This window comes from Myiozetetes cayanensis, unplaced genomic scaffold, assembly GCF_022539395.1.
Source record: "Myiozetetes cayanensis isolate MyiCay16 unplaced genomic scaffold, myiCay2020 scf12, whole genome shotgun sequence".
Taxonomy (NCBI): Eukaryota; Metazoa; Chordata; class Aves; order Passeriformes; family Tyrannidae; genus Myiozetetes; species Myiozetetes cayanensis.
In genome coordinates, this window is record NW_026086826.1 from 26,948,980 (window position 1) to 26,968,241 (window position 19,262).

Here is a 19,262-nt window from a genome sequence, read left to right on the forward strand (position 1 = left end):
TAATTCTGTGTTTCCTTTCACACTACTGAGCACAAAGTGTTTCCTAAAACTCAATAATCTGGAAATAAGAAAAAAAAGGAGGGGGTTACAAAAAAACTCTACTTTATTCCTTCTCTCTTTGTAAATACATTCAAAACGAGTTGTTCCATTCAGGAGAAAACGAGAAGGAGCCCAAGGCTCCCCCTCTGACAAGCATTTCACAAGCTGACCCCACAGCATTTCAACCCAGGGCTGCACGATCCAGCTCAGTAAGGCTTCACAGAGTAACAAAGGTACACAGAGGGGAGAAGCAGCACCAAACAAAGAGCTAAGGAAACACAAGGCTCTGCATGCCATTCATTCAATCTTCATTTTCAGTTTATCTTCCGTGGAGTTGCTCCTCAAGAGCCAATCTGCCTGATCGCTGCTTTCAGCCAGTTTAAATTTATCACGTCTTTAAATACAGAGAGACAACTGAAAAGAATCTGATAAACTACCACGGAGAGAAAAACCACATCATTTAACAGAACAATCTCTGAGACCAAACATAAATCTCTTCAGTGAACTGTATTTCCCTGCTAGTTTCTGGATTTCTTTTGTACCAGCAGGAAACGGTGTCTTTACATGCTTCATTTCAGAGGTTCATTAAAAAAAAAAAAAAGCCACCAAAATTCCAGCTGATCCCAGTACCATTCCCAAAGAACAGTCATATTCCACACTGCAAAACCTGGATGCGGTCTCGATGCAAGGAGTTTCAAGTGAGAAATTAAAACTTCAGACACAGGCCATCTTTTAAATCATTTATTTCAGTAGGAAAGACTTTTGAAACCTGTTCTTCAATTCATTTAAACTAGCTTATGCAAACACACGATTTTCACACGCACACACAGAGAATAAAGTATTAAAAAAAGGTGAAGAGAAAGGCTAGAGGCCAAACTGCACATCCCTCAGCAAGATCATAGTGCAATCCCTCTACCCCTCGAACGCCTCACGCCAGCAGGGAACGTTAAAAATGGCTCGTGTTTACTGCATGACACCTTGATCCCCCTGCCCAGTGATGGTTGGTCCTTACAGCACTATTATAAAACATATCTGTGGTTTCCTGGTGCTTTCCCCCCCTCTGCACAGCAGCATTGGAACGGATACGCTCCTGTACACAAGGAGCCAGAAGTGCCAGTAAGACGAGGCACCCCAGAACCCTTTATTCCAACAGTTTAATCCATTTATACTGCTTTTCTGCCTCACAGTTTCAGCTGTGAACAGCTTTGGAATGGTAAGAAATTCCTTCAGGAATCACAGGGGAAGGCCAGAACCTACCCAAACAAACAGCAGTGATACACTAATCGAACACACAAAGGAAAGGGAGTATTCACGGTGCTTTCAGTCACTGCAGAGCAGGAGCAGCCTGACTGCCAGAACCACGCCAGGAGCTGCAGCAACTTGCATTTCATCTCCTGCACTTTTTTTTTCTTTTTCTTACCAACATAACTTCAAGAAAACTCATCAGCCCAGTTCTGCAAAAGGCATGGCTGAACTAAGTAATTTGTGGTTTTTTCTCCTTTGACCCAACCCTTCTACTGTCTTTGAAGATTCTTAGAAAGCACAAGACTAATTTGCAAATAATCCTTCTGACATCTGAATTTATAAAAAGACTGCATAAAAAACTGCTGTGTTTTTGTAAGGATGTATTCCAGGAAAACAAATATTTAATTGCATAAGAACAACACATTCTTTCTTTCATTTCCCCTTCCAAAGCTTCTGAAACCTTGCTGCTAGAACAGCCTCTTGCAGTTGTTCCAGTGAAGGGCAGTGCTCTCCACATAGTATTGGCACCAGAAATACAAGACACAAAACTGAGCTTTTGGGATATTAAGACCAAGATTTATCCAAGTCTCCTCTTTCCCCAAACAGTTTTTTCCTGTGGTGTTTATTTCACATTAGCAAAAAGCCTGTAAGGAATAAATCTTCTCATGAGAATGTTCTTCAGTGTTTACATCCAAATGGGAGAGAGAAAAGCAAGCTCCTTTCTAACAGCGTGAGCTCTTCAGCTCGTGTGGTCTAGACCATGACTTGGACTACTCTTTTCAATTTTCCCCCCTACTAAATCTACTCAGAGACACACCAAAATAAAAATAAATTAATTCTTAAGAGGTCTGAGCTACTTCTGACAAAAGCTGAACACGCCCAAGCTACCAAATACCTCTGCATTTTTCCTAAAAAGAGGCTATACACACACAGGGAAAAAAAATAATAGTAAAGAATCTCAAGCCAAGCTATTTTACACCGACCAAAACAACTGTCTGAACAACTGTCTGCTGCAGAAATGCAATGACTGCCAGGAATGTCACCCCTTGGAGGACACAGCCTGCAAGGTCTGCCCTGGTGGGACTCTCAGCACGGAAATAAAGGAATTGGTCTCCAAGATAATAATAAGGCACTGACAAAAGTCCTCCTCAAATCCAAGCATTCGCCCTCCTGATGCACCACAAATCAGAATGATGGGTTTTAAAATACAAATTCCACATCCACTCCTACAGATCCTTTCAGTGACAACTTTCCCAAGCCAAACCACCTCATGCACAAGACACTTTTAGAGAAAAACAAAAGAAAAAGGGTAACATTTAAAAAGAGTAACAAAACTTTCACAGCTTGTCTTTGCAAAGAGAACAGGCAATTCACTGATGTGATTTAGTACCACTCCTGGGGTCTTGATGCTGCAGCAGGCAGCACACAGAGCTGGCCACGGAAAAATATTGGAAGTACCAATGCTGGTGAGTTAGAATATCAAAAAAAGGGACAAATAAAGAAAAACGCCACTGATAGAGCCAGAAGAAACAACATCCCATGATTTACCTTATCTTGATTTGGGTAAGATTTACTGCAGTTATCCAAAACCACAAGATCAACTTGCCTTTTGTCACAAGGGACCTCAGCTTCTCACGTGCCTCAGCAGCACAGAAACCTGCAACTGGTTCTGCTGGGAGGGAAAGGATCTGCTGTTAACATGTGTTATGTCTGATTCTAACAGAGGAGTACTATTGTTGGAAATGTATGAATTCAAACAGAGGAGGCTGATGTTGTAAGATTAGATTAGATGAATTCACTTCCAGTGAGGAACAGATAACTAATAAAACCCTGCTGTGGTTTTTAATGCCTTCTTCTGCTCCCAGTATGTTTTCAAATGTGCACACTTCTCTAAACACAATTTCAAAGCTGGGTGCTAAAGCTGATTCATTAAGTATTTATGTGCATTCATTTAGTATTTGTAGTTTTAATGCCTATAACTTGCACCTAAATACTTAATGAATCTTAACAGCTTGAGTAACACTCCTCTGGCATGAAACGTCTGCAAAACGAAATAAGTGTCTGGGATGAGCTATGTTTATCCAAAATATCAGGATTTTTAATAAAATAAATCTCCTTATTTGCTTTCTAAGAACACTGGGATAGAAGTCAGGTTTGAAAAACCCAGCCAAAAGTAGCACAGATTAAATAAGAGTTAGCAGTGAGTATTCAACTACCAGTGCAACGTTATGTGTTTCTAACGCGCTGCATCAGTTCCATAAACCAGACATTCCCTGGTTTTCAATCTTCCCCAAAACTTTCAGTTTAGCTAAAAAAACTGGGTGGCTGTCAGATGATTCACATTTACATGTGAAGTCTCACTGGAAGATCTACACTGACTAATTTTTTGCTCACATGCCACCAAAACAAGGAATTGCAATGGGCATCTTTAGTTTCCAAATCAAAACATTCAGAAAAAAACATGGTGACAAATATCAGCTGAAGTGTTTCAGCAGTTATTAACAAGATAAAGAATTAGAGCAACACTTTGAAAATAAAAATCAAAGAAAACCTGCCAACTGTCTGAAGTAGTCTGGATGACAGTCTTACCTGAACACCATGAGCTCGTTGCTGTCCTTGTTTTCTCAGCACTAGTTTCAGCTATTTAATTTTTTTAACTCCCTTTTTTATTAAAAAAAAAAAAAAGGGCATTACAGTGTCTATGACTTGTCCGTGTCTTTCCAAAGCTGAACTGAGGCAGCTTTCCCTCAGGGAACAAACCCTCCCCCTCTTTCTGAGCACCATTTATCTTCAAATACATAACGTGACAGTGTTTCTGTGTAGCCCTGTAGGGCAACAATGGGAAAGTAGTGAACTACTCATTGTAACAAGTGCCAAAAATGCTTTCTGTGTTGTCATTACTCGCTCCAGTTATTATGGCCACGCGTTTTAAGGAACTCCTCCCACAATATTCCATCTCTCCCATGGATCTCCCGTATTGGAGGGTGGAAAGCAAGGAAGAGTAGGAGGCCTAAGGACAATGAAAACTGGGAACAGCAACAATTCATTAAAGGATGATTTGTGAACTGTTTTCCCCACCCTCCTCCTACCATAAAACCTAACGAAAAACAGCTGGAAAAACACAAAAAACCCCAGTAATAAATGACACGTCCTGACCTGGCTCTGTCCTTAGCAAAGCTGTGTGCTGTCAGGCTGTGGCTCCCCGGTGCATGTTTCCTTTCACTAACAAAAGAACAGATACAGTTATGCTGCAATGAGCCCAGAATAGCTTATTTAAAAATTCAGAATCCACAGGCTTATTGTCCGCAACGCTTAAAAAAAAGGATGCACATTATTAAAAAAACAAAACAAAACAACCAAAATCCACTTAGTTGTTGAGAAGAAACACACTAAGTAATTCTTAAACCAGAAAAAAACCCCTCAAAACTAAAGTTGTGCAAAGTCTACTAAATAACACTGCTGGCTATGAAGATGTTGTCCTTACTGCACACCCAACGTGGGTAAACCTGGGAGATGTGTGAATTGCAGGGGGATTCAGCACAAGCAACCTCTTCCCAAAGTTCACAACTTCAGGGTCAGAACAGGCTATTCAATGCCCATAAAAAAAAAAAAAACAGCAACAAGAAAACTGCAAAGGGTCTCAAATTCTCCGAGTGTTTGTGGTGTAATTCCGACAGAAGCATCTTTCTACTGTTTTCTTTCTACCAAGAGCCAATTCAGAACAATTCCTGGAAACATAAACCAGCCTGTCACCCTTTACATCACCAAGTGGTTGGGGTTTGTATGTTTGGTTTGGGTTTTTGTTTTGTTTTTACTGTGAGACTGGATTATCCTTCTTTTTTGCCCACCAGAAATCAGAAATTAATCATTTCCATTACGAGATTAATTTGACTCTGGAGAAAAAAAAACCAAAACAAACCAGCCCAAAAGTGAATTTATAGGCTTCTACTCAGATGCAATAAACAAACTATACATTTTCAAAATAACAACTACTAGTAGAAACCTTTATTAGATAATCAGAGAACTCTGAAACAGACTGGTAGGTAGCTTGTTTCTTTTTTAAAAAGGAGAATTCATGGTGGAATCTGCAAGCGTATTTACGGCCACTAAACCACAACGTCAACGGAACAGTTACTAGTTTTTCACAAACTTCAAAGTTCTGATATCGGAGTCATATCTTGGGACAACGTTTCCTTGCTTTACAAAGATCATATTTTTGAAGATTAAAGAAAGACTAATCATCCAGGAAGCTAGCTGACGTCAAGGAAACCCCAAGAAAGCAAGAATCAAAATCTTAAGCATCAAACACACACATAAAGCACAGCTCCCTTTTTACAATCATAATGTTTTTCTCTGTGAGTAATTCCAGTGACCAAGAATGATTCCTGCCAAGGATAGAATGGTCCCACACCTTTTCTCTCCTTAGGTTATCCTACCTTCTAATAAATTAGTTATTTGCCTGAAGATTAAAAGAGCTTCTGCACGTAAGGTCTGCTTTAGGCCATGTTATCAACACCACACGACGTCAACTATTTCGACCAAGACAGATACTAAAATCAATTATTGCCAAATGAGAATGTGAAAGCTTTGAAGTTGTGCCTCTATCTTCTTTAAAATGTCGATCTTAAGTGATATTATGAAACACCACACACTAACAGTGGTCCCTAACTGGTCATTAGCAGACACCCAGAGAAGGAAAGCTGTACCCAGGTGTTGGTGTTTTGTCACTCAACCGGTGTCTGTGGGAGAGCCACAGGTATAGAAACAAATGGGAAGAAAACAGTCAGCTCTGCCCCAACAATGCTTTCAGTTTTGTCTCTTACACACACCCCCTGACCACCCCAAACCACGTGTTTTTAACCAGGAATGAGGTCCTGACGTACCAAAGCAGTATTCAGTGTGTAAGTGCTGCTGTCGGGCTCCTGTGCAGGACCAAGGTTTGCAAACTCACTGCTGTTTCAAACTTTATACCTGTAGGTCTGAGAGAAATAACACTGCTCCAGGCTAAGAGTGCCTGGGACAAGCTCCCATCCAGAACTCCTGGTAGAGTCTAAACAGCATCTTTAGGACATGCAGTATCTCTTCGACCCGGTTCGTACACAGCTTTAGACACAGCTCTTAAATACCAGTCTGTTTTCTTAAGAATGCCTAAAAAGGTGAGTTATTTTCAAAATTAGTATAAAGTTAAAAGAAACTCAAACTAGCTACAATCTACTGAACTCAAGCACAGCACCGCCAGAAGTTTCACACACACTATTTGGTGTTTCGTGTTGGTTTTCCTTTCACTCTTTAAGGCAGTGGTTTCCACAGGTCAGTTCAGAGAACATAACGAAGCATGGTCCATGGCAATTCATGTCGCAACTCCATTTTTCATCTGGGGGACTCTGCTCCCCAGCCATGAGTGGTTTTGTTCAGGGCTCCAGAGTTCAGAGATCGAGTGGACAGGCTCTGTTCTGGCACAGATACAGCTGGCACGTTTTTCATCAGGACCTCCTTCTCAGTTATGAGGTGGTTCAAATTGGTCTTATTTTTTTGTTGTTTTGAATTAGCCTGTTATTCAAAGGTCATCAAGTTGGCAGGAACCTGAAAACAAAAACGGAAATGATAGAAGAATTTACTTCAGGTAGTAGCTACTTACATTCAACTGTTTCACAGCCTAGACACCTTTTCAAATGCACATTGTTCTGCCTCCAAAAGAGGGAAGGAGGAATGCAACTATCAAAACATACCTAGAACTGTAGAAAACCCAGGTATAGCTAAAAAATAAAACTGTTTCAGGGGCTATAATTTTATTATATGGCCACAGAACTTATTAACTTTGATGACATTTAAGATTTGTCAGCAAAAGAACCTTAACATGACAAATCTCAGTACCAAACTTACACAAGCCCCAGCTAGAGAGTTCTTGGCACACTGAGCAGTGATTGATGTAGGCCCTCTAGTATTTTTGAGATTAATTTAAAAAAAAACGAGGCATAAACACTTGCCTGAGCTTTTCCCATAGGAAACCTGAATTGCCTGCTGCAGATATCACTCCCTTTCATGAAGATTAAAGCTACTTTGCAATACATTCGTTTACATTCCCATTTCCCCCCCCCACATCAGGAACTTGCCTGACAGCAGCATCTCTTGTTTACTCAGGTTATTAAAGAGCCAGCACATTCCTGATGACAGTCAATAAATACCCATCTGGGTCAGATTTGAAACAAGCATTTCTTGCTTTGCATCTGATCCTGATGGGTCCCTTCCAGCTCTGCATATTCTGTGATGCCACAATTTATCATTTACCTGTAGAATGCTCAACTGGGTTAAAGTTTCACCATTAAAATCAAATATAGTCCCTATTAAAATAGTTCCCAGTATTATTCAGCTGGGTATGTGTTTATATTCTATTGAAAACACATTTAAACAGCCAATTTTTCTAAGGGAGCCACACTTAACAGTGTTAAATAGTATTGTTAAACCTTATTGAATAACACCCTGTCTTCAGGGGGCATTTTCAGGCTTGCCTGGAAGTCACCACTTGTTTGCAACACTTTTCTACTATTTGCACTATCCCCACATTCTCCAGCCACAGGAACACAACTTCCTCTCCTCTGCACTGTCTCAAATACCTTCACAGGAGCTTCTGCAACCCTCCTTACTCCTTTAGATCTCTCTCAGAGGCAGAACTGAACAAGAAAGCATAGAAGGATGTGGGAAGGTCTTTTTGGTTCCCCTTGAAATTCAGTGGTGTTTCTGCTCTGGGAACTCCATAAAAAATGTACAAAGGAAAAGGGAGAGTTCAGGGAGACAAAGTAACTTAAAAAGGATTTTGCTGATGAAAAAGGTCAATAAAAATTTATATGGGAACAGCATTTAATAGGGGTTGGAGCAGTCTATCTTCCTTTTAGATTCATGGAAAATGCTACCTTCGCTATCAAAGACTGCAAAATGTACCAAGGACTAAACTACTGTTTACACATTTTAGGAATACATAACAACCAACAGAAAATATGCACGTCCATGACCTGAAAGAAATGGCAGTAGAGTTACCTGGAATTGATATTGAATTCTTCAGTTTACAGCTCTTATGTAACTGTACAAACAGCCTCTTTCAAATGGGCAGTACAAAAACACTGCCACTTGGACAAGTATTTTAGAGCACTCCTTCCATTTCCCCAATTGCTTTAAACGAGCCTCAAGATAGCCCCAAATCTTTCTTCATTGCCACAGAGTTTGCAGAGGGACAATTGCAAGCTCAGGGTACATCGCTCCTCACACAAAGCCCTCCGTGACTGCTTGGGCAGCTCGAAAATCCATCAGTTCTGACCTCTTAAAAGCTCACTCCACCCCAGCATTTTGCTCTCACCTGTTGTCTGTTGCTTTGGCAGGCAGCACTCAGGTGTTTGAACCAGAGCATTGCATTCATTCTGTTCCCAGCTTGAAATTTATACGAATTTCCTAAGTGAGAAAGAGGAAAAGAAAAGCTGATGAAGAAACACAAACAATGCTATGCACTTAAATCCTACCCTTATTCAAATACCTCAAAGTTAAGATATTATGAGAAGATTTAATAACAGAAGGTTCATATAACTTTACACTTTGGAATAGGTGCAATTGTTTGACCTAGTGAGGAGAGGTTGCAGCTTCCTGCCTTCCTTTCCAACATTCTAGATATCAACTAATGCCAGTATCAACTAGAAAAGAACAAAACATTCCTCAGAACCATAAAAAAAGGTTTGTGCTCATTGCCACTATTGCAATTTGTTTACAATACTATAATTTTTTAATGAAGTGCAAGATATCACTGAAACACTCTCTGGAAGGCTGCACTTGAAAATGTTGGAATATTGTTCCTGAACATACTGATACATTTCAGAGCAGTGTTTTCAGTGCCTGCTGTTACACAGTGCTTGCTCAGGTTCAGCAAGGCCACGTGTTACACAAACTTTTCAGGTTGCTGTTGCAGAGTTCAAGCTGCCAAGCATTCAGAATTTACACCTCGTATCCGTGGTGCTAAAGTGGATGTTTGGAAATAAAACATACTAAGACTTGAAGCAGACAAAACAATAAATAATTTTAAGCTCCTTTATCAGGACTTCTGACAATGCTCTTTCTGCACAGTTCGAAGTGCTACGGAAAAGTAACATTTTCTTCTGAGCTTAAGCTGAAACCAGGGTGCTGTGTTGGAGTGCTGGAAATCCACAAAACAGCCAAGAGCTCTTAGGGCTTTTTTCCTAGTAACAGCACTACATTTGAACAGATGGTTTGATTCTTGTTTTGCATTTGAGAGGAGAAGGGACTGGTCAAGCAGCTAGTATAAGCTGAATCTCTTTTTTTATTGTTAGTTACATTTTCACACATGTGAAAATGCCTCAGTGTTCTCAATATAGTTTGGAAGAATGCAGAGGAATACTTCCAATAAAAATCACAACTGGAGTTGTTAAGGGTTTGGAGGGTTCTCAGTACTTAATGAAGACTCTAAGGATTCTCCACAGATTCTTGTTCCCACAGCATTCTAAAGGCAAAGATGACACGCTGGAGAGCAGCTGAAATTGCAGGGATGTAACAGGATGTCACCTTTCACTTGCTCATTTAGTTGCTTATAAATGACCTCAGCAAAGCAAATGCTTATTCTGGGAATCATGGCATCCTTACCCTTCTCAGAGTCTGTCAATAAGAAGAGATCTGGGTGCTCAGGGTCATCTGCCATCATCACCATCCAGCCCACCACTGACACGTTCTTGCTCGGCGTGGATTTGAACTGGAAATACAGCCAGAGGTGTAAAACTGAATTAAACCAAGAGGTTTCAGCCAGTTCCTCTCAGTGCCGCTGTCAAAGACTGAGGAACTTCAAATGAAGCACAGCACTTCATACAGTTAATTAACAAAATTCCTGTGAAGTTAGTGACAACAGACCTTATCACAATTAATGATATTCAAAACAAATTAAAGGGAATATCACAATCTGCAAAGACTTGTCACACGTCTAAACTGCACTGCATGGAGTCAATTCCTCACCACATTACTGCACATTGAATGTACTATATAGTTCAAAAGAAGGGTATTATAAATGCAAAGCTAATCCCTCCACTGTTGACAAACAGAAGAATTGAACTTGTCTGTTCCACAACTATTCAAAATTAACACATTATAATAGTCTGTAATTACACATAACATGAGTCCTGGGGACAAGATAACACTACTCTGTAATTACATATTATGACATGATGAAGAAAATGGATCAAATGAAGATGCAGATTCAATAAAGCAGTGCCTAGAATACCATGTGCTCATTTATCAACAAGATGTTCAAAATTTTGGGGCTCCCCTCTTCAAAGTGTTGCTCACACACTGACAGATAACAATACCTGTCTCTGCTACAGTAGTCTCTCTCATGACAGCTCCTCGATCCCACTGTTTTTCATTCACCTGGTCAGCATTATTTTCTACTTCTCAGGCTTTCTGAGTTCCAAGCTCTTCTCACCCATTAAATCCAATGTATTTCCAAACCACAAGCTTCCTTCTCCCTGGTCTCCTTGTTTACCTCTCAGTAGCTGCTCTCCTTATATGCTCAGGCAGTCCCACCCACTCCCCAGTCTCAAATTCATTCCGTTCTCTCATGTCTTTAGCTGCCAGGTCTCCTCTTCCTGCATTCATGGGTCCAACAGAGACTTTTCCCATCAATCCCAGCACTCCCACCCTCTGCAGTGCTTTTCCTCACTCCTTTGCACAGAAAATCCAACTCTGCTCTATCCTTGTCCTTATCAGATGTGTTTTCCTCCTGCTTTGTGGATTCCCATTCGAACCTCCTTATTAGCACAGTAACTTTGATCTCTCTTTAAATATATTATTAGAAATCATAAAACATCCCTGAGACTGTTTTAGTTTTAAGCCATTAAAACTAACCTGTAGTTCTAAAATACTTTTATTCTTCATTCTAATGCCACATGGCTGATGCACAGCATTAAGCATCAGGTTACTTCTGTTTCATTATAGAAATATTGCTTTAATATTACAAAAATAGAGCTCTAGTTCAAGCAAAGAAAGTATTACTGCTAATAAGTTTGAGGGCGTCATGAGCAAAGTAAGAGACTGTAAGAATATTCTCTGCATGAGAATATAATTACTTTATTTATAAAGTTCCATTGCAAGTCCAATGTCAGTTATTCTAATCTGTGCTATGGATTAACTGAAAACCTGGAATGTCACAGAATCATCACAGAATCCCAGAGTGGTGTGGGTTGGAAGGAACCTTAAAGATCATCACATTCCACCCCCCTGCCATGGGCAGGGACACCTTCCACCAACCCAGGTTGCTTCCAACCTGGCCTTGGACACTTCCAGGGATGGGGCAGCCACAGCTTCTCTGGGCAACCTGTGCCAGGGCCCCACCACTCTCATAGGGAAGGATTCCTTCCTAATATCCAATCTAGAGCTGCCCTCTGTCAGTTTGAAGCCACTGCCCACATAAGTTTATCTGTCTGGCACTTGGAAAACCAGCTGCATTTTAAACTTCAGTTTAAAATCCATCATAACTTGAAGAGAACAAATGTCAGACTGGTACTTGAAAGAAAAAGCATTTTAACCAAGTTCAAAATAGTTTAAGAGTCTGGTCTCTCTCTATATATACTAGAGTTAAGTAACTCACTGTCTTTGGGGGGTGGACACGCCTCAGAAGAGGAGGAAGTAAATTATAAAGCTCTATCAGACAACATTTCATTACTGTGAGGGCTGGATAACATAACTCCTTTCCAAACAGAAACTACAATTTCTTTGAAGAGTCAGTAAGTAATGTTAGTCTGTAATGAAAAGCATTACAGTATTTTATCTGAGAGAGGGAATAAAGATAAGGAAATGGAATAAAAGAAGGATGTAACTCATGACTTCTTAAAAAAAGTGTATATTCAGAACTTGCTATTGGCCTGCTGATGACACTGCCTCAAAAAAAAAGATGTCACAGCCTACACTTTAAAGGGACCTGCAAATTACAAACTTCTAAGTAGTCCTAAAGCATTAGTAGGTCCTTTTCAAAGACAAAAATTTTAGTCACAAAGCAGTTTTAATATGTTACAGACCAATAAGGAACCTTTTGAATGGCACTCCTTCCTAGAGTTTCATGAAAACAGCACATCTGGGCTTTCCTATCTTAGTTATACATCCCAACAGGTATCCAAGACATGGCACTGCCATGCAATTCCAAACTGCTGCAGCTCCTTGCTTTTTCATTTCATTCAAAACAACTAGTTAATCATGGTGCTTCTCCAAAAATCAAACAGCTCCACACAAGGAGAGTGTTTCCCGCCAGCATCAGTCCGTCACCACTTGTAACACGTCAGCTCTCCATCCCTGTGCACGGCTGGATCTGAGTTCTGTGTTTACACAGTCCCCCAGGGCAGCTCATTCTCCACTGATGCACAGAGCCTTGCTAACAGCAAGCCTGCTTTGTTAACATGGAAGGAATGAAAGCTTCATTGTAATTTAATGTTCCTGGTTCTTATTTGCTTTTTTGTAATGTAGGCCACTGGAATGACTCTTATTACACACATGGAAAACTGCACAGCTCTGGCACCAGGCAACTTCATGACTGAGAGTTGTTGCTGTTGTTCTGAGCTCAAAGGCATTTAGACATAAATCTTTGAATCAAAAACTCTGAATTAATCTGTGAACAGACTTTTCATTCCAACCTTTTAGCACCTACAGATCTCCTCCTGCACATCTCCCGCTGAGATTTTACAGCTTTCTAATATTCAGATCATTTTCTCGGTGGCTGAACATCCCTCTTAGAAGGACAGAATTCTTCTTTGGGGTGTTTCAGTGAGAGTGCCTGAGCTACAACTACCACATTTTCTGGACTGCTAATAAATGGATCTAATTCTGATTATAACATGCAATGGAAGGCTTGGAACAAACAAAGGTTCATGCTCAAGCATGAGGCCTCCGAAAGTCTCCGTTTCCTTTCCAAGTACCTACAAACACAGAAAAATCTCTCACACACGCTATATCATCACAGCAATTGGCAAGATTCTGCAGTCCAATCAGTTTCACCAGTTATTTTAAGGGTGTATTCACATTTTTCAGGGTGAGTGCTCATTTTAAGACTAAGTTCCAGTGGCTGTCCTTCGCTAAAGGTGCACGAGTGCTACAGTTCTGTCACAGAGGCTTTTTGGTGGGTACCATTTCAGCATATGAGATAAAACCTTAAGCACTGTACACACACTCCTGTCAGACTGTGCTGTGCTCATTATAAACATGCTGATTATACACAATTCTCCATTACTGCAGTAATAACTGAGAGCTGTTCAGTATTTAAAAATCAAGGTTCATTATACCTAGTCGCCTTTCTTAGGAGATACAGCACAAGAAAGTTTGTCACATGCAGGTATTACAGCATCTCTTCCTCTCAACCAGATTCACATCTGGAACACACACAGAGCACTGGATTCACTCCTTGGTGTTTGACCACAGGTATGAGAAGAAGAGCTGGCTTGCCCATGTCCTAAAGGGAGGGGATTTCTTGCCCTTTTTGCTGAATTACACAGGGATTTTAATGATATAATTTTCCAAAGAGGTTGGCTATTATAAGCCTGGCAGAGCTTTGACTGCTGGCCCATTCCAAGCGCTCAGCCTGAGCTGCCTGGAGCAATTGCAGCAGCAGAATGGTCACAAGCATGCCTGTAATCAAGACACGTTCACCACGAGAGCTCCAGCCAGGAAACTTTATATAGCAGACTGACTCTTTTGTTGCCAGCGTTCCTTTCCATGTCACAGAGGCCTTGAGAAAGGAAGCAGAGAAGACAGTTGTTTAAATGGCTCCAGAAGATGCTTGGAATATTTTGCTGAGGTAAATCTCCAGTGTATCAATCTTTGAAAAAGAAGCCTGATTCCATGCAGACAGTTAAAAAAACCCCCAAACCTAGGTCTAACCTTGAATCTCCTTATTTTGCAGAGCAAACCTCTTAGGAATATCACTGGATTGTATCTGGAGGATATACTCATGCTCCAGCTATCTACAGATGATTGACCATCTGCAGTTCATTCTCTCTGGATTAACTTTCTTTCTGAAACTGCAACCACAGACCCCAGAACAAAAGGTGAGGCCTTGCACAATAACCCTGCAGTGAAATAGATGGGAATCTATGCCATGGATAGTCAGGCTCAAAGTGCAACACAGGTAGAGCAGCTGGACAAGTCACTGACCACTCACCTCAGGCTCCTACAGGCGTTACCACGTTATTTTCCACCTTAATTTCAGCATAAAGATCATACTCTGTGCTATAATAACCTCTGAAGCAAAGGTTCACTGTGAGCATTCACTGGGAACTATTTATCCAAATAAAAGACAATCCAAACCACAGTTAATAGTTACTACAGTATTTTCACCTTGACTGCACCCGGGAAACCGGATCAGAGACTGAGAATTCACAACGGGCTCTGCATCCACAAAACAGAACAAAGTATGTTCACTGCCCTCCCTAAAAAGCTCAAAGCAAGACATGAGCTGTGAACAGCCAAATCCAAGGTTGTGCTGGATAGTTCAATCCAACCTCACAGAGCCAACTATTAAACAAAAATTAATCTGCTCCAGCAGTCACTGCCTTTCACTACCACCCCTGCTCCTCCCTTTCCTGGGAATTGCCTTGCTCAAACTCCACTCAGCATTTGCAAGCCACGAGGCTGGCAGGTTCCTGGTGGGAAATCCTGCCAGCATCCTGGACTCAAATGTCTCCTCTCCTCTATCTGCAAACTCCCTTAACTGCTCTGCTGGATCATCCCTGGACAGAGAAATGTGAGAACATCAGGATGTGAGGCAGATTTTGGCTTCTTAGGCATCAGCCTCTGTTCATCAGCAGTTTAGTTGTTGTGGGTATCACAACACATCAGTGGCTCGGGGAATATTAAAAGTCAATTCATGAGGTTCAGCAAATAATTTCTCAAAGAGCGCTCCAAATGGCTGTGACTGCATTTCGAGCCAAAGTAAAGGCTTTTGCAGGAACAGAGACTCAGGAGGATCAGGTACCAGACTTTTCACCTTTTTCCTTCATTTACTTTTGTCTGAGAAAGGGCAGGACCATTTAAAAGATGAAAATCGTTATTCTGAAGGAAACGTGTAAGCAAATGGACCACAACAAAAATTCAATATACTTGATTTCCAAACACTATAACTACCCACTATGCAATTTTTCCAAGTTCTCTAAACCTGCATGTTATTTAGATTGTTTTAAAATGTTAATACAGAACAGTGCAAAAGAAGTTTCTGAATGAACAGATACAAGTCTGGTAAAGTCCTCCATAATTTTGTGGTGGACAGTGGACAAGAGGGACTTAAAAATGCACATTCTATTCTTAAGAGAAAACAAGATGCAATTTTGGCACAAAGCCTGAAGGAATCACAGCAGTAACAGGAATACAAAGTCTGACATTACCAAAAATTTCTTTTCCGTTTCTCGGTGTTTCCAGAAAAAACAAGCAACTAACTGTGAGTGACACAAAGCCAGCACAAGTTCTCTCTTGGTACTTTTTCTTTAATACTTGGCATTTCTGCTCATAAGAGCTTACAAGTCTGCTCTTTCCAGCTACCTTTCCTTTTAATGAGGCTGAATCCTTCCATAAAGTTTTCACTGGAACCAGAGAAAAAATACATCCAAACACTTCTCCCAGGACAGCCAGGAGACAGAATGCCTGGCTAACAGCCCTTTAGCCTGGGCTGGTATTGTCTTAACTGGCAGGACAAATTAAGTAGGATCAGTTTTGATCTCACCCAAGCAAAGCTAGTGGGGATGGACAGCAAAGAAACCATGCAAATATTTCTACAAGTAATTAGCTATTACTAAACTACTCTGAGTATTAGAATACTGTTTCCTAACAAATTTTCAATAGAAGTGGAAATAAATTTATTTATTTTTTTTAGATTAAGACAACCTTACACACCAACTTTCCACACTGCAACTTCAACTATCCAGGAGCCTGCTAAGCAGAAATCTTAAGCTTCAGATCTCTACCCTCTGAATATACAAAATGTTGGGATAAGAAAGCAGTATTTTGTACCAAAAAAGAAATAAAGTCCCTCTCACAAAGATTCCATAAGCACATCTCACTCTGCAAAATGACATAAGCTTTATGCAAAGCAAATGCTTTTCAGTGACAGTTGTCATAAATTAACCTAAAACACAGGCCAAGTAAAGTAAGTAAAGATTCTGAGTAGTGAATGAACTCAGAAGAAGATTCAAGTAACTCAGATTTTATCCAGCTTCTTAACAGAACCATTATAATGAACCAGGAGCATTAAACAGGAACTATGCACATCATAACATCCCCAGGACAGGTCTAGAAAATCCTCTGACTCCTTCCCCACAGGAGCAAAGTATTTTTAGCTTCTTTCAAATAAAGCTGCAGCAAGTAAAAGGGATGCCAGCATCACTGAGCTCTCTGTTGAACAGATGAAGTGTTTTGTGCTAATGGAATACATGATTATCCAGAGAAAGAGAATAGTGCAGTTTTACCACGTGAAATCAGTACATGTTTAATGTTGTATGCTGTGACCTCCCAGCCTTTCCTCACTGGTTCTTGGTTGGATTTCAAGTTGCTGCGACACTCAGATCATCCAAAGAGGATTTCTACCTTAGAAAAGGAACAGACCCAAGGACACAGTTCCCTTCCTTACAGACCAACAAATCCAAAGAGACACGTGGCAGATGCAAAGCAGATGTTCTCGGTGTAGCACATAAACGTAAATGATGTTTCCCTCGGGTATATCCATATGAGGTGACAGATTGACTGGGAGACAGGACGGTGCTGACCAGAAATCAGGCAAGGCCTGAGCTACTCTCCGTGTTTACATCAGGAAATCCCATTTTAATTTTGGCAGCTGACACTGGAATAGGCCTGGTTTACGTACATGTTTTCTCTCTGTGGCCTTCAGGGATTTTGCAGCGTAGTAGAAGAGTTGGGTTCCACACAGAGCTACCCAGTATTTCGTCCAAGATGCTACCTGGGGAGAAAAGAGGGAAAAAACCCAAGTGCAATGGGTAAGTGAAATGGTTCGTTACACTGAGCTGTAAAACAGGAGGCATCACATCATCCTGCAAGAACACGGCAGCACTGACTGCCCAGCCAAGCCATCAGCCACGTTTCCAAAGCTGCTGTTTGTTATTCGTGCAGGCCTGTGGATGCAGGAGAAATCCAGAGAGCAAGAGAAAACATGTGCCTTTCCTCACTGATCTGGGAAAAATGTTCTGCATCTCACTCTATACTTCCTGCAACCCCTACTGAACACTTCACTGGGTCAAACTGGTCATTTTCTTTTCCATTTTGGGTACTGCCATAAGGTATTCTCATGAATAGGTATTTTGATTTATAATTCATGATCAAGCATCTGCAGAGCAAATGCTAATGGTTATTACCAACTGATAAACTGTCAGGATTCACCTACTGTTAAGGAAGACAAAACACAACTCTGTCCTTTAAAGTGATTGGTAATCCCAGAAAATTTTACGTAGCATTTCCTTCTCTCCTACTCCCTAGATTATGGCTATAGCCTTATAAACTGAATAAATGTACCAAACAGAAGAATGAAAACTCTGGCAGTGACCCTAAATCTTAACCAGCAAGGCAGAGGAGACCTCAGACACTTGAATTAGTTGCCCAATGACCATTTTACTACATTTATAACTGGGCAAAGGAAGAAGGTGGGAAAATTAATTAAAAGAAGTATCTTACTGTAGGTTTTTTGCCTTCTTTCAACAAAGTCTTCCTCCTGAGAACACCTTGAATAGTAACTGCTCCTGGATACAAATGAACAGCCAAATCTTCAGATTCTAGGGAGCTGAAAGGAGCATGTGAAGATTTGTGTGAAAAAATATTTCTCCTAAAGTAGTTTTCCAACCATTACCAAAAACTAATGCAAATACCTTTATTGTAATTTAGAAATGTCAACTTTTTATTTATTGGACTTCATTGTGGAAAAAAACTTCGGCTATTAGAAGGAATTGCTGTTGTGGAATTTACACTCGCAAGCAAAAAAGTGATCAGAAAAATTAATTAGCCAAGCAGGTAATTAAATCCTTAATTAAAAAAAATTAAAACTCAAAACACAACTGAAAGACAAGAACAATTAATCTTAAAAAGCAAATGTCTGAAGTACATTTGTACAGTTACTGTACATGTTAAACCTCTCCTTCAGCCCTCGCAGGAAAGATTGGAGTAGTTTTTGGTTAGAAACACTGGGATCATTAGCACATCAAAACCAAAGCACAGCTCAAACATGCAGTCTTTAAAATATTGGAAAGCAGGAAGAGTGGGCAGAAGCAGGAATAAAGAGCAGAAACCCAAACCACAGCTTTAAGGTTTTAATATAACTGGTGCTCTAATTGCCTGCCCTACGTAGGACCTGAGAGCAACGGGCTGAAAGAAATGCCAGGTACAGCACTGTGGAAAGAAAACTCAGCTTGATTAAAATTACAAAGCTGACTGGCTCAAAAGCCATTTTCAATCAGAGAAAAGTCACACAAGGAATCATTTCAGCAAACATCAATCAGAGCGTGTGGCTGAAGGGCTGGACCAGCAGCTTTCCAGAAAAGCCAAAAGATTGAACAGCACCCAGAAATCATTTCCAAGTAAGTCAGGATTTGCTGTTTCATCCATCCTAATGTTCACCAATGTTCAAAGTAAGCCGGAAATCTAGCAAACCTCTTCCCTGCAGCAGCTACTGAGGATGATGACATGGAGACAATTTTGGACACTGACAGGTGTGAACATGAGCTTATTCAGTGAGACAACGCTCGGTTCTTAACGTGACAAAGGTTTCACAGTTAATGGCCATCTCTTTCCCAGCTACAGTGACACAGAGCTGGAGGCAGGATTTGCAGTTTAATTTGTCAGAATAATCAGTTATGTTACTCTGTCAGCTTGCAAATAATACTGTATATAATAAATTAGGGGCAATTTGAATGTGTTATTTTAGGCATATCTCTGATTTCAGTGAAGAGGAGCAAAGA

At 40.5% G+C, this 19,262-nt stretch overlaps 1 protein-coding gene across 4 annotated transcripts in view; it reads right to left on the bottom strand.

The window, feature by feature from the left end:
• Window positions 1–765: 765 nt before the first annotated feature.
• RALGPS2 (Ral GEF with PH domain and SH3 binding motif 2) overlaps window positions 766–19,262 on the bottom strand; it is a 105,174-nt gene continuing 86,677 nt past the window's right edge. For all 4 annotated transcript variants that reach the window (XM_050306373.1, XM_050306376.1, XM_050306371.1 and 1 more), the window contains 5 exons: window positions 17,986–18,091; window positions 17,165–17,257; window positions 9,925–10,030; window positions 8,636–8,727; window positions 766–6,867 (listed from right to left, as the gene is read on the bottom strand). In XM_050306373.1, coding sequence (XP_050162330.1) covers window positions 6,838–6,867; window positions 8,636–8,727; window positions 9,925–10,030; window positions 17,165–17,257; window positions 17,986–18,091 — 427 coding nt within the window. In that variant the 3' untranslated portion in view covers window positions 766–6,837. The remainder of the gene's footprint in view (window positions 6,868–8,635; window positions 8,728–9,924; window positions 10,031–17,164; window positions 17,258–17,985; window positions 18,092–19,262) is intronic.